Source organism: Parus major, chromosome 1, assembly GCF_001522545.3.
Source record: "Parus major isolate Abel chromosome 1, Parus_major1.1, whole genome shotgun sequence".
In the NCBI taxonomy this organism is placed as follows: Eukaryota; Metazoa; Chordata; class Aves; order Passeriformes; family Paridae; genus Parus; species Parus major.
The window spans coordinates 112,763,561-112,776,957 of record NC_031768.1 but is presented as its reverse complement, the minus strand read 5'-3'; the positions used below and the strand labels follow the sequence as shown (position 1 = coordinate 112,776,957).

General features: G+C 53.8%; 1 protein-coding gene across 1 annotated transcript; it reads right to left on the bottom strand.

Annotated features, from left to right (window-relative positions):
• Nucleotides 1–1,417: 1,417 nt before the first annotated feature.
• On the bottom strand, nt 1,418–12,398 carry P2RY2 (purinergic receptor P2Y2). The gene is made up of 2 exons (XM_015645130.3): nt 12,233–12,398; nt 1,418–5,177 (listed from the first exon to the last, which is right to left on the bottom strand). Exon 2 carries the CDS (start codon nt 5,171–5,173, stop codon nt 4,100–4,102), a length of 1,074 nt encoding a protein of 357 aa, XP_015500616.1. The 5' UTR covers nt 5,174–5,177; nt 12,233–12,398; the 3' UTR covers nt 1,418–4,099.
• Between the last annotated feature and the right edge of the window lie 999 nt (nt 12,399–13,397).

Sequence of the window (13,397 nt, the reverse complement as noted above, 5' to 3'; positions counted from 1 at the left end):
GGGGAGGTTTCTCTGCTGTCTAAAACAAATTTGGAGCTGTTGGGTGACAATTCCTTTGGCTCCTTCTCCTTCATGTCCTGATTGCCCATGAAATTCATAGGAGCTCAACAGTGTGGCGACTTTGTCCCTGCATCAAACTGGCCAACCAGTTCAGAAATGATTTGGAGGGACAGACAGACTTGTTCCTCAGGAAAATCCAGCCCCAAGGCAGAAAACCAGAATAAAAATGGAGACAGGACTTGAAGAAAGAAGTGGATGCACTAATTGTTTACAGTAACAACATGGCCTGTTGCCTGCCACTGTCCCACAAAGGGTCTGCTTCCTAGAAAGGCATGATCAGGAAGGAAAAGCTCTCCACTTGGATGCTGGGAAGGTCCAGCAGAAGTGTGCATCCCTCCAGCCCATGTGGCAGATTTGTCTCCTTGGCAGGAAACCATCAGCACTCTTAACTGTTGCTTCCTGCTCCCTGTGCTAAGGGATATTTAGAAAAAGTGGTTTGTAACCACTTGGCATGGCTGGGTGGCTTTTTTCTGCTTGCTTCTCTGTACTCCTCATCAGTGGTTGTTTTTCTTCCTTAATTCACATTCTTGGGTTTGGCTGACTCAGTGCTGGTATGAGCTGGGCAGGGTCTTTGCAGTAAAGATTTGGGAATGATGCTCTAAATCCCAGAAGTTAAACCTATTCCCGTGTGAGCCCTTGGTCCCTGGGCATTGCCCCCAGAAAGAGACCCCAAAACCTGGGCTGAAAATCAAGAGGGGCTTTTCAGAGGGAGCATCCTGGGATATCTGATTTAGCAATTCCAAGGCTCACAGCTATTTCTCTGGCTTTATGCTTTTGAGACTTTGTGTTTTGGCAGCTCTAAGGGCTACGAAGTTCTTGGAAAGAGTAAGCAGAGCAAAGCTTTCTGCCCTGGTGCAGGGGACCACGAAGAGCTTCTGTCCCACGGTGGGGTGATGAGTGACTGTGGCTGCCCCTTAAAGACATTGCTGGGGTATCAAGTGTAAATTGACTTGAAAACAGCTTCAGGACGAAAAATGAAGGAATTCATAGAACCAGAGAGTCATGGGATCACAGAAGGTTTGGGTTGGAAAGGACTTCAAAGATCTTCTCATTCTAATGCCCCTGCCATGAGCAGGGACACCTTACACCAGCCCTGCCCAGCCAGGCCTTGAACATTTCCAGGGATGCACAGAGCAGTGGGTTTCCATAAAATTATATTTACAGACCTCATCCATATATCCTTTGTCAGCTCCTCTTTGAGCTGCCCAGATTATTCCCGAGCAGACTTCAGGGTGACTTGGCCAGAGTTTGGCATTAACGCATCCATGGAGCCGAGTGTGTCCTGAGCCTTGTTTCACTGAAAGGCCCAGAGAAAGCCAGGCTGGGGACCAGAATAAATTGCAAACCAAATGAAAACTAAATTGAAACCAAATGTATTTTTTCATGGGGACTGTGGTTAGGCTCAGGAAACCTCCTGGTGTCTGCAGGGGAAGGTGAAGAGCCTCTGAGAACCGGAGGTTTGCAACACCTTGGTTTGGTGTCTTCTGAGTGGCTGGGAGAACCAGAAAAACAAAAAAAGAAAAGGTCTAGGGGATGGGAGACTAATTCTTTTGAGATTTGTTAATTAATTACTTAATCTAACGATTTTTTCTAGTCTTCAACAAGAGCAGCCTAGGAGAAGCTACCAAGACCACAGAGACCCAACCAAAACAGTTGGCTATTTTTTTTATAATTTGTGACTCTCCAAGGGGTTTTGTCCCCTGTGAAGCCCTGCCATGACCACAGAGCTGTCTCTGCTCCTGGGCTTTGCCATTACTGGGGGCACCAGCCCCGTGAAAATCTTGAATCAAGAGTGGAGATCGAATTCATTGAATTAGATGGAGATCAAGATGCACAGAGGAGTGGACAGCTGTACCTGGAGCTTAAAATATTTCCATGGCATTCAACAACTCAGTTTCTACCCCCAATACCCATCTTTGTACATACCAGAGGAGATGGCAGAGAAGTGCTTGTAATAGAAATAAACTCATTTACTATCAGAAATCCGAGGTGTTTGCATGTTACAAAAATAAAAATGTACAGTCACTGTCATAAAACTCCATTTTTTTTCTCTCTCTAGTATAAGTTAGTGCTTTTACAAACAAAACCAAAAAGTCTAGAGCTAGATTTCCAGCTGGCACCTCTCCAACTGCTCTGCACCTGGCCGGTGGGATCACTTGGGGATGAGGATCACGGAGGGACACCCCTGATGGCACTGCCAGTGCTGCCCAGGGTGGTGGCTCCAAGCCAGCCCAGAGGGAGGTGGAGGTGGGATTTCCAAGCAGGACCCCAGGAGGAAACTTTGGGTATGTTTCTGTTGAATTATTCAGAGCACGTAACGTGTCCACGCTGCTTTTTGGCAAGTGTGGGAGACCGGGCAAGGCCTGGCCTGGAGTGATGTTTGTGCCAGTCCAGTGCCCTGGCTGAATTCATTTCTCCCAGTTATTTGTCTCACCCCAGTGACTGTGCCATGACCCTCACCATAAAGCCAAGCTCCCTTCACAAGAACAAAGGAATGAAGGTGCTGCCATGGTGCAAGTCTGGTCTTAACCCAATCCTATCCTAAACACACTCGAGGGTGGGATGAACCACCCTGCAAATGTCCTGTCTGCCTTTACCTCCTGTGGTTGTGACATTGTTGGTTGGGACAAGAGCCCCCATTGGGGGTGGGACCACAGGAACCTCACAGTTCACCCTGAATGGTCCCAGTCACCCATGACTGAACACACTGGTGACAGCATGACGTGGCTTTGTCTCCACCAAACCACCTCAGAAGAAGGAAGGATGGGTGAAACTAAGGGGTGGACTGAGGTCTTGGCCTAAGCCAACATCAAATGTGTTTGCCTAGTCCTGAAATAGAGCTTTTAGAAAATGTGACTCGTGCAGTGCTGCAGCCCAAGCAAATTTTCATTTTTGGGGGGAGGAATCAGCATCCTTCTGGCAGGGAAACCATGGACCTGGGCTCTGGGATCTCCAACCCAACATTTACAGGGAAAAACACCAAGAGCACCTTCTGGTGAAATGTTTTGTGGACATATTTTTCCAAATCCAGGCAGAATGGGGTTAAGCTCAGCACCATTTACAGCTCCTCAACCCAGGCTTTAGCGCTGGCAAATTTTGTCTCCTCTGAGGGACAGCAATGGGGATGTGGCAGTGTTCAGCCAAGGGGAGGAACACTGGTCTTTGCTGCTGGGTTGGAAACATGAGTCACCAGGAACGGGTTTAAAAACAAGATGTGAAGAGCTCACCTTAAATTTTAATAAGCTGGAGATGATTATTAAAGCCAGCAGCTGGAAGCAGCAGGTTCCTAAAAGCTTTTAAAGGGTGACTGCTGCTGTTAGGAAGCACTCTAATGGGGTTTTTGGAAGATGTTGGCCCCACTGGAGAAATCTACAGGGCACCTGCTCGATGGTATCAGTAAACTCCAGTGGGCTGCTACCAGTGCACTCCAGTGGGATGAAATGTCCCTCAGCACCCTGGTTAATGAGAAGCCAGCCCTTGGACAAGAGCTGGGAATCCCATCCCTGCTCTGCCAGCTTGAAGCTGGGAGAGCATTTCTTCAGGGATGCAAAGCTGTGGGAGACCCTTTCCTGCTGTGGGTGGTACTTGTCCTTGACATTTGCATCAAGCTGTTCAGCAGAACTGCAGCTGACTCTCCTCATCCCCCCAAAGCCTTTCCTGCCTTGCCAAGGCACAGAGAAACTCTGGCTCCCCCGGTGCCAGGCAATCTGCAGATGGGATTCTGTAGGGGAACCTTTTGCACATGGTGCTTCTGCTTTGGAGAATGATTCAAGGCACTCAGGGCACGGGGTTTTTTCCACCCCCCCCAGGTTTGGTCACCTCAGCGCTGATCAGAGGGGCAGAGACCAGGGTTCATGTGTGCAACCACGGCCGCATCTTCCTGAAAACAATACAGCAAAACAAGCAGAGGAGCGCGTTTGACACGGACCACGCTGGAGTGGGTGCTGGCCAAGGCACCCCCAACACCCAAAGCCTTGGGACCCAGAGCATCCTGTCCTCCCTTCACACCCAGGGTAAACCCTTCTGCCGGGCAGCAGAGCTAGGATTTCAGATCCTTGGAGAGCGTGTCCGTGTCGCTGCTGGTTCCCAGGTGATTGTTGGGCACGATGCCCAGCGCCACCTCGTTCTGAGGCTTCCCTGGCATTTTGTTGCCCGCAAACTTCATAAATCGTTGCCCTGCCAAGAAATACAAAATGGGATCCAGGCAGCTGTTGGTGCTGGCGAGGGGACGAGTCACCTTGTAGGCCAAATTGATGGCGTTGAGGGTCTGGCAGCTCAGGTCCCAGCTCCGGAAGGAGTAGTACAAGGTACGAGTGACATGGAAGGGAAGAAAACAAACAATGAAGACCACCAAGACGATGATGATCATCTTCACTGACTTCTTTTTGGAGCGGGACAGGCGGGAAATGCCCCGGGTGGGCTGGAGCAGCCGCCGGGCCATCAGGCAGTAGCAGACGATGATGATGAGGAAAGGGATGCAGAAGAGCAGCACCAGCATCACCGAGCTGTAAATGACAAACTGGCCAAAGAGGTCCTTGCTGGACGTGTCGTGGCAGGTGATGGTGTCGCCCTTGACGCTGGTGGTGACGAAGAAGAGCACGGGGGACTGGCACACCACGGTCACCAGCCACACCACGACCGACACCCGGCGCGCGTGGCGCACCTGGCCCCACTGCAGCGACTTGAGCGGGAAGCAGATGCCCAGGAAGCGATGGATGCTGATGCAGAGCAGGAAGAGGATGCTGCAGTAGAGGTTGGTGTAGAACAGGAAGCGGACGATCTTGCACAGCCCCACGCTGAAGGGCCAGTTGTCCCCCATGGCGTAGTAGTACACCAGCAGGGGCAGGGAGACCACGTAGAGCGTGTCGGATACGGCCAGGTTGAACATGTAGGTGGTGGAGGCGTTCCAGGTCTTGATCCTGAAGATGAAGGCGTAGAGGGCCAGCAGGTTGAGAAAGAGCCCCACCACACACACGATGCCGTAGGAGACGGGCAGCAGGATGTATTTGAAGTCCTCATCAAATATGCACTTGTAGGGGTTGTCATCGGTGCCACCTGGGTCCGAGGAGCTGTTGATGATCCTGGTCCAGGCTAGAGTCGTGAGGTTCTCCATCACCCTGGGGGGAAAGCAAAGAGGCTGTAAGGACATGGAGACAATGGCTCAAGAGGGCAGCACATCACTGACCGCAGACACCGTGGCCTCATGGTGTTGGTGACACAACTGAGCAGTCCCTGGAATGGAGGAACTATGGTCAGGTGGATGAAGTGAGTTTTATTTAACCTCATTTTGCATCTGGAGTGCAGAGCAAGACTTGAGCTGCTTTGAAGTCACCAACAAACCCCAAGCCACTTGTGGGAGTCCACCTCAGGCCTCCTGCAGCCCAGTTTGAGGTCCCAAACCACCCTTCCCACCAGGTCCACACAGAAATTCGGTCTCCTGCATCACAGAACAGGAAAGATGCTCCATTCTGCGTTTCACCAGCCACGAGAAGCGACTCAGCTGAGCACCACTAAAAATGGGTCCTGCTAAATTCCAGGCAGAAAGGATTAGCAAGTGGAATTTCAGCAAGCAATCCTCGTGACTGGCCCCCATTTCAGAGGTCTTCAGCTCCTTCTGGAAGGGCAAACCTCACCACACCTGGAGGCCCTGCAATCAAACCTTGCCAAAAGGAGCATGTTCTCCACCACAGGGGCTCTGCCTGGCTTGGCTGTTGAGGAGGATGAAGGGTCTTTAATGGGTTTAGTGCTGGGTTGATGGTGGCCAGGTCACAGTCCTGCTCCCTGGCCTTGAGCCCTGCTTGCGCAGAGCTGGTTTCTGCACGGGACTGATTAGCTGGGAGGAGAAAAATGGCCTTGAAAGGGTCTCTGCAGACACACAGAGCCTGTCTGAGGAGGGACAAGGGCCCTTTTGTGCCCTGGGCTCTGCTGACACACGATCTCAGAGCGAGACCATGGGTCAGGAATCAAATTAAAATGCATTTCCTCCCTTCCCGTAAGAGAAGCCGGTTTGATGCCCTTGCTGTTCCCTGCCTTACGGGAAGCCAGTGGAAGTGGGGGGTTACAGGGAGATGAATCCAGCCCAGGAGCTCAGGGACCAGGAGCTCCTGCAGGAGAAAAGGTCTGAGGAAAGGTGCCTTTGGAATGAGTGTATGGGATGTACCCTGACCCAAACCTCACAGGGATTTTAGGTGGGAAAGAGCAATCCTGGCCTTTTCAGGTGAAGGACTCAGCTCTAACCTGGTGCCACCATGCTGAGGGTCAGTGTGGACATGCCCTTTCTTGTAAAATAAACACCAGATGCAGGGCTGCCCAGCCCCTACCCCCAGCTCAGATCCTGTAGGGAAGAGGCCAATGACAGCCTCCTGGAAGCTGCCAGCCTGGATGATTTCTCACCAAAGTAAAGCACTTTTGGTACTAAAAAGGAGCTTGACAGCTGTTTGCTGAGGGAGAAGCGATGAAGTGATGCTTCCAGCCTATCACAAGGGGATAAGTCCAGTCCTTGCTCCAGGGACTGGATCAAACAACCTGTCCAGAAGTGCACTGACACCATCCCTGATGATGTTTCCCCTATCCTGCTGCTTTCCCCTTGGAGCAGAGCAGGAACAGTGCTGCCTGAGGCTCACACTTCCCAAGGACAGGGGTGGAAACCGCACACACACACACTCTCACACCCCAATTAATCTGCAATATCTGCAAAAACCCCAGTGTAACTTTGGGAACCACTTTGTGATGAAAATCAGGAGCCAGCACTGTGCTGGCCTCAGGGTTTTGCTTTTCCTGCACTCAGTTCAGCTTTGCTCCCATCCTTCTTCCCCCGAGTCCTCAGCAGAGTGGCTGTGGATGGAGAGGGTTAACAGAGCTCTGGCAGATGGAAAAACATTTTCCAGCTGCTGTTCTCCCCAGTTTCTTCCTTCCCTCTGAGCTTTGCAGATCTGTGGCCAACCAGAGAGAGGTTGCCCGCAGACCTGGCAGCAGATGAAATGGGTTGGACAGGCCACCGTGACCGAGGGAAGCCACACAAGATGCCCTAAAAGGCACAGGGAAGGGTTACAGAGTTCCAGAGGCTTCAGCCTGGCATGGGATTTCTCCATCTGCATTCCCTCTCTCCCCTGCACATAACCCAGCTCTGATGGGGGGAGATCACCCTGAATTCCAGCTCATCTTCCCACAGGCTCCTGAGACACCAGCAAGAAAACCCAACCACAATCCATCCGTAAGCCAAGGTGAGGAATCTCCCCCGGCTGCCCAGGGATGTGCCAAGGTCCTCATCTCCATCTTCAGGACAAGGAGCAAACGCTGTTTGCTGGTTGGTTTGAATGGAGCCTTGTCCTCGCTGTCGTGCTCTCCCTCCTTTTCCTTCTGGGAATGCAAAAGCCTTTCTTTTTCCTTTTTTACCCTGGTTTTGTCCAGAATGCCTAGGACAAAACCTGCTGTGTGTGGCAGGCCCGTGGCTGCAGTCCAGCCCCTCACCCCAGTGCCGCTGCATCCGCAGGGAGCGAGCTGGAGAGGCCAGGGCCAGCCAAGGCATGTGAAGGCACAAGAGCTGGCAGCTGGCACTGCCCTTTGCTGTGCCCACCAATGCCAGCTCTGATGTGACACCCCAAACCCTTGGCAGGGAGAAAGCAGCAGCAATCCCTGAGGATGCCAAGCGGGATAAACCCTTCTGTGATCCCCCAAAGAAACAAACCACCATGCTTTGGTGAGAACCGCCTGCATCTGCCCCATCACTGCATCTCCAGCCCTTTCCAAGGTCACAGTGGGAGGTTTTTCCTCTGGCATTGGATGCAGGTGACCAGGCACAGCTTTTTGGGTGCCCTCTAGCCATCCACACATGGTCTTCTCAACGCTGAACCACGTGCAGGTTGCAGTGGCTGGACCATCTCTCTCTCTCTCTGCAGTGTGGCCTTGGACCTGTTTATCCCATGGGACATGCGAGTTTTTTCCCAGAAAAATTCCTTCAGTGCCAGTGGATGGAGGCAGCACAGGAGAGGAGCCTGGTGAAGAGAGGAGCCTGGGCAGATCACTGCCCTCAAATGAAGTGCCCACAGGCATGTGCACGTGAAGTCAGCATCCCAAAATGCTCCTGTAACTGTATCTGCTGGGGATATTTACATCAGCCAATATGGGAAAGGAGGGGGCTGTCATGGGAGAAGGTCATGGGCAGCCGAGGGATGGGCAGCCCTCCACAGGGAGACCACGGGACAGGCACTGAATTGCCAAGTAAAGGCCTTGACTCCTGATTTCTACTCCGTTTCTCAGCATTCCAGCCATGTTTCGTGCTCGGGAATTTGCCAGGCAGACAACAAAGCGCAACCAAACCACGGCTGAGATGAATACCTTTTCACAGGGGGCTGATGAGGTTTAATTGGCCTTCCCAAATAATTAATGTGGATTAATTTACCAGCAGGACCTCCCAGAGGTAGCCCTTGGTTGTGCCACAGCACACTGTTTTATGCTGGAGGCCGAAACCACGATCCATTCACCACATCTTCTCCCTGACTCCCTTCCAAAGGACACATGGGGAACGTGGGTGTTTTCCCTGCCCTAATTCAGAGGCATTTAGTAGACTCATCAAAATCCTCGCTCAGGATCAGGAGCTACTCGAGGCTCTGGGACCTGGAATCGTTTTTCCCTGCCCTGGGATTGTGGTTCAAACCCTTCACGACCTAAAGCAAACAGGCAACACTCGGATGCTCCCGAGCCCGTCTGCTCAGAGCCATGAGACAGGATCCAGCCGAAACCTGAGCCTGCCCAAACTGCCTGGTTTTCATCTGCCCTTTCCCTTTGGATCCTTTCTGACACTTTCTGTGACCTTTCGAGCCTTTCTCCCCCAGCCTGGCCCCGGCCATCTGTGTGGGCTGAGGACCTCCCCAGCTGTCCCAGCTCCACCACCCCCAGCGCTTCTCTCCAGTGACCCCAAGGCAAGACACCTCCAAAATTCATTTCCAGGATAGTCAAGATAAAGGGGCTTTATCCATCTCCCTGCCAGGCAACATCCCTCCTTTATCCCTGATGGGTGTGATCCACCCCTTCCTGCATCCCCAAAGTAACCAGAACACCTCACTTAAACCGAAACCTTGCCAGGAATCTGTGTTTCCGTCCCTACAAAAAAACACCTTTTGAGGGCACCTCCACTCCGGAAATGGAACTGCTCCACCGAAGCAGCCACGTGCCTCAGTTTCCCCTCCTGTCGTCAGGCTAAGAAACAGGAGAGTTGAATTTGTTTTCTCCATGAAAAATGTTTTTCTGGGGGTGTTTTGGTTTCTCAGAGAGTTTTCCAGCAACTTCATCCAAGCTAAAAAGGGAGAGTCTGGAGAAAAGATATCAGTTTGAAAGAACTTCATGGCTGTGTTTGGAGGTCAAATAAATGTTTTGCTTTGTGACAAATCACTTCTTCTGGGAATTTCTGGTTTCCCCCAAGAAACCCCCTGAATTCCTCCCTGAATCAATCCACCTTCCAGGCTTCACTTCCCAGGGGGTACCAAAACCTCCTGCCTTGCTCCACACCATGGGAAATCAAATTAACCAAATCTGTGGCTTTAAAGTGAATTAAAAAAGCATTAAAACCATCAGTGACAACACTAATTAAGGCCACCTTCTTTCAGTTGAACCTGACTCAATTTCCAGCATGGCAGGGCTCTGGGGATGGATCCTTCTGGAAGTAAACATCAACCCTGGCCAGTATTTAATCCCTTCATTAACACTTCTCTTCCTGCTTCAGGAAAGATGATGCTCCCTGCCTGTTTTTCCCTGCTGTAGGATTGGGATGGATCCCATCTGAGCCCTCAAACTCCCAGTTTTACTTATTCCATGGGGGAAGCAGACCACTTGCATCCTTTAGGCTCCCTGGTGGTAGAAAGGGGGTGTTTCTTCCAGGAGTTTGACTTTGGTTTTGCCCTCTGTGACCTTTTGATGCTCACTGGAGGAAGCAACAGTCACAGTGAGATGAGTGTGGGACCAGTTTCTGGCCAATTTGGTAACCCTACAAGCTCCACATCTCCTTCCATGGAGACCTCCCAGCCTCCTGCGCACACCAAGGGAGTCACAATCACCCTGGAAAAACCAAAGGCACTCTGGGGACAACCAGGATAACACAATCACCTGGTTCCACCAGGGCATCACCAGAATACCCCACAGGGGGTGGACTTTGGGGGATAATTTTTTGGAGGCAGTAGGGTGTTCATGGTTCCCATTCAGGTTTCAGTGGGGGCTGCCCAGCACTGAGGAGGGAGCTCAGTGTGGCCAGCAGCACGCTCCGCTGCCAGAGAACTATTCATGGCTTTGGCTTCGTGTCAACAACCCGAGATAAAAATCGCACTGGGCAGAGACAGGATAAAGTCACCCAGTGCCACGACCGTCAGAAATCCTTCTGGGGGTTTTATAACCCACTAAGCCCCAGGATGGGGCCATGCTTTGGGGCTCAGTGCATTTTGGGGTCTCTCCCTTTGCACTGGAGCCCCTTAACCTATCAGCCACCCTTTGCTCGAGGGAAAACAAGAGGAATTTGGTGGTAATGAAACCATCCAATTTCGGCAGCAGTGACCACGAGCTAGGGCCACCATCCCCCAGTGCTGGTGGCCCCCCAGAGCCAGGTTTGTTGCTCCTCACCTCCTGTACAGGAAGGCAGTGGGCTGCCAAATGGCTTTTGCAATAAACTGATAAGAAAACTGAAGCAGAAAGAGAAGTAAAATGTTTTTCCCCTAAAGCTAGCTGTTCCTGCAGTAATGTCAGTCAGTGCCCAGCTCTGGGAAGAAGGGTGTTCTGGAGGTTAGGAGCTGCTAGAAAGTTTGAAATCAGAGTATCACCCACTGCAGTGCAAATTAAAACACTCCCAAAGAAATTACACAGGGAGCCCTGCATGCAAAGAGGTGGAAAAACACGCGGAGCAAAGCAGAGAGTCAGGTCCATGGTTTAACCAGAGCTTGTACGGGAAATCACGGGTAAACAGCCAGTGAGTTCCCCAGGGAAGGAAGAAACTGAGCAGGAAAGATATTATCGTGAATTAATGCGTGAAAAACCCAACAATTCAGGTAAAGAGGAGCAAAAGGAGCAGGAGGCTTCCCTGAGTCCCCATTTTGAACCATTTGTGCCGGCACCCGCCCATGCCAGCGACTCCGGGCCGGCTGCTGGTCCCTCTGCCCTGTCCTGGGGCACTTTGGGGCAGCTTTAGGGGCACTTTTAGGGACACTTCTAGGGGCACTTTGGGGCAGCTTTAGGGGCGCTTTTAGGGACACTTCTAGGGGCACTTTTAGGGGCAGCTTTAGGGGCGCTTTTAGGGGCAGTTTTAGGGGCACTTTTAGGGGCAGTTTTAGGGGCAGTTTTAGGGGCAGTTTTAGGGGCAGTATGTGGGGTTGAGAGGAGAGCAGGAGGCTCGGGCTTGGGCTCTGTGCAAGCAGTGCCGCACTCCCCGCACCGGGACCCTGTGTCTGTCACCCGTGTCACCCGGACAGCAACAAGTGCCACCGCCGTCAGTACGTGCATGTGTCTGTGTGTCCGTGTGCGCACGGGGGGGTGTGTGTGTGTGTCCCACCCGTGTCCGTGTGTCCTGCATGTGCCTGTGTTCCACCCGTGTCCGTGTGTCCCACCCGTGTCCGTGTGTCTCGCCAGTGTCTGTGTGTCCCACCCGTGTCTGTGTGTCCTGCCTGTGCCCGTGTGTTCCACCCGTGTGTGTCCCACCCGTGTCTGTGTGTCCTGCCTGTGTGTGTGTGTCCCACCCGTGTCTGTGTGTCCCGCTCGTGTGTCTGTGTGTCCCACCCGTGTCTGTGTGTCCTGCCTGTGTCTGTGTCCTGCCTGTGTCTGTGTGTCCCACCCGTGTCTGTGTGTTCCACCCGTGTCCGTGTGTCCCGCTCGTGTGTCTGTGTGTCCTGCCTGTGTCTGTGTGTGTCCCACCCGTGTCAGTGTCCCACCCGTGTCCGTGTGTCCCACCCGTGTCTGTGTGTCCCACCCGTGTGCCCGTGTCCCCCATTCACGTGTGTCCCCCCACCCGTGTTCCCACTCTCACCCCATGCACGAGTTTCCCACTCCACCCTGGAGGTCACCGCTCGTCCTTCCCTGGCGTGGGCAGGACATGCAGCCCCACATCCCCCACGGTTCCCCCACGGTTCCCCCACGGTTCCCCCACGGTTCCCCCACGGTCCCCCCGCGGTTCCCCGCCCGCTGCGGCCGCTCTCACCGGGCGGTGCCGAGCCGGGGGCTCCGTGCCGGGGGTTCAGCGCCGATGGCCCCGCTCAGGAGGGCGGCGGAGGCCGTGCCATGCCCGGCTTTGGTCCTTCCCCCGCTCCCGGTGCCGCTCCCGGTGCCGCCGCCGCGTGTGAGCAGGGACGGGGCGGGCGTGGGGCTGCACCGCCCTCCCGGCGCTGGGAACGGGGCTGGGACGGGGCAGGACCGGGGCCAGAACTGCCCCTCCCGGGGCCGGGACCGCCCCTTCCCCCGGGGACGGGACGGGAGTTCTGCTCCCTGGATGGGAACGTGCGTGGGATCAGGAGTGCGGCCGCCCCCTCTCTTTCCCCCTCCGGGATGGCATTATGGATGGAATCGGGATTAGGGCTAGAGCAGGACCCCTCACCCCCTGCCCCGGGGATGGGAGTATGGATGGGATTGGGGCTGGGACCGAGACCGGACACCCACTGCTGTCCCCTTTGTCCCCCGGGAATGGCACCGAAATAAAGGCTGGATACCCGCCCCGCCTTCCTCATCCTCCAGAAGTGGGAGCGTGGATGGCATCGGAATTGGGACTGACATTGGAGACAGATGATTGCTCCCCAGATCCTCCCCCGGGGATGGGACCGGGAATGGGGTTGGAGTTAGGACGAGGAAAGGACCCCTCCCACCTCTCTGCCCCGAGAATGGGACCGTGGGTAAGATTGGAGCTGGGACTGAGACCGGACTCACTTCCACAGGTGCTAGCACTGGGGCTGATGCCAGGACTGGGATCCTGGCACTTTTCATGGTTGCTGGAACCAGGAGGACAAGGCAGAAGGTTTGCTGGAGGTTTGCTCCTTGCTGTGTGTTCTTTGAACCGCTGTCCCCAGGGATCCCTGGCACCACAGTGTCCCAGGAAGCTGCAGGAAGCTGTGGAGGGCCACCAGCTCCTTCACAGCCTGCCCTCTCCCGCAGGTGGCCACTGCCCAAGGGAAGCAGTGGCCAGGTTCAACCCAACCTTCCCAGTGGGGCTCATTCCCCTGGGTGAAAAACCTTCAGGTTTGGGGGGGCTGGAGGGCTCCAGGACAGAACAGCCACCCTGGATCATGTGCAGGTGGCCCAGTTGTTTTCTGCTGCCGCGAGCACGGAGCGAGCCCCGGTGTTCCCCGGAGTATTCCCCATCTGTGTCCCTGGGT

Excerpts from the sequence above, each read along its gene's own strand:
- P2RY2 (XM_015645130.3), bottom strand. The coding sequence starts at position 5,173 with ATGGAGAACCTCACGACTCTAGCCTGGACCAGGATCATCAACAGCTCC.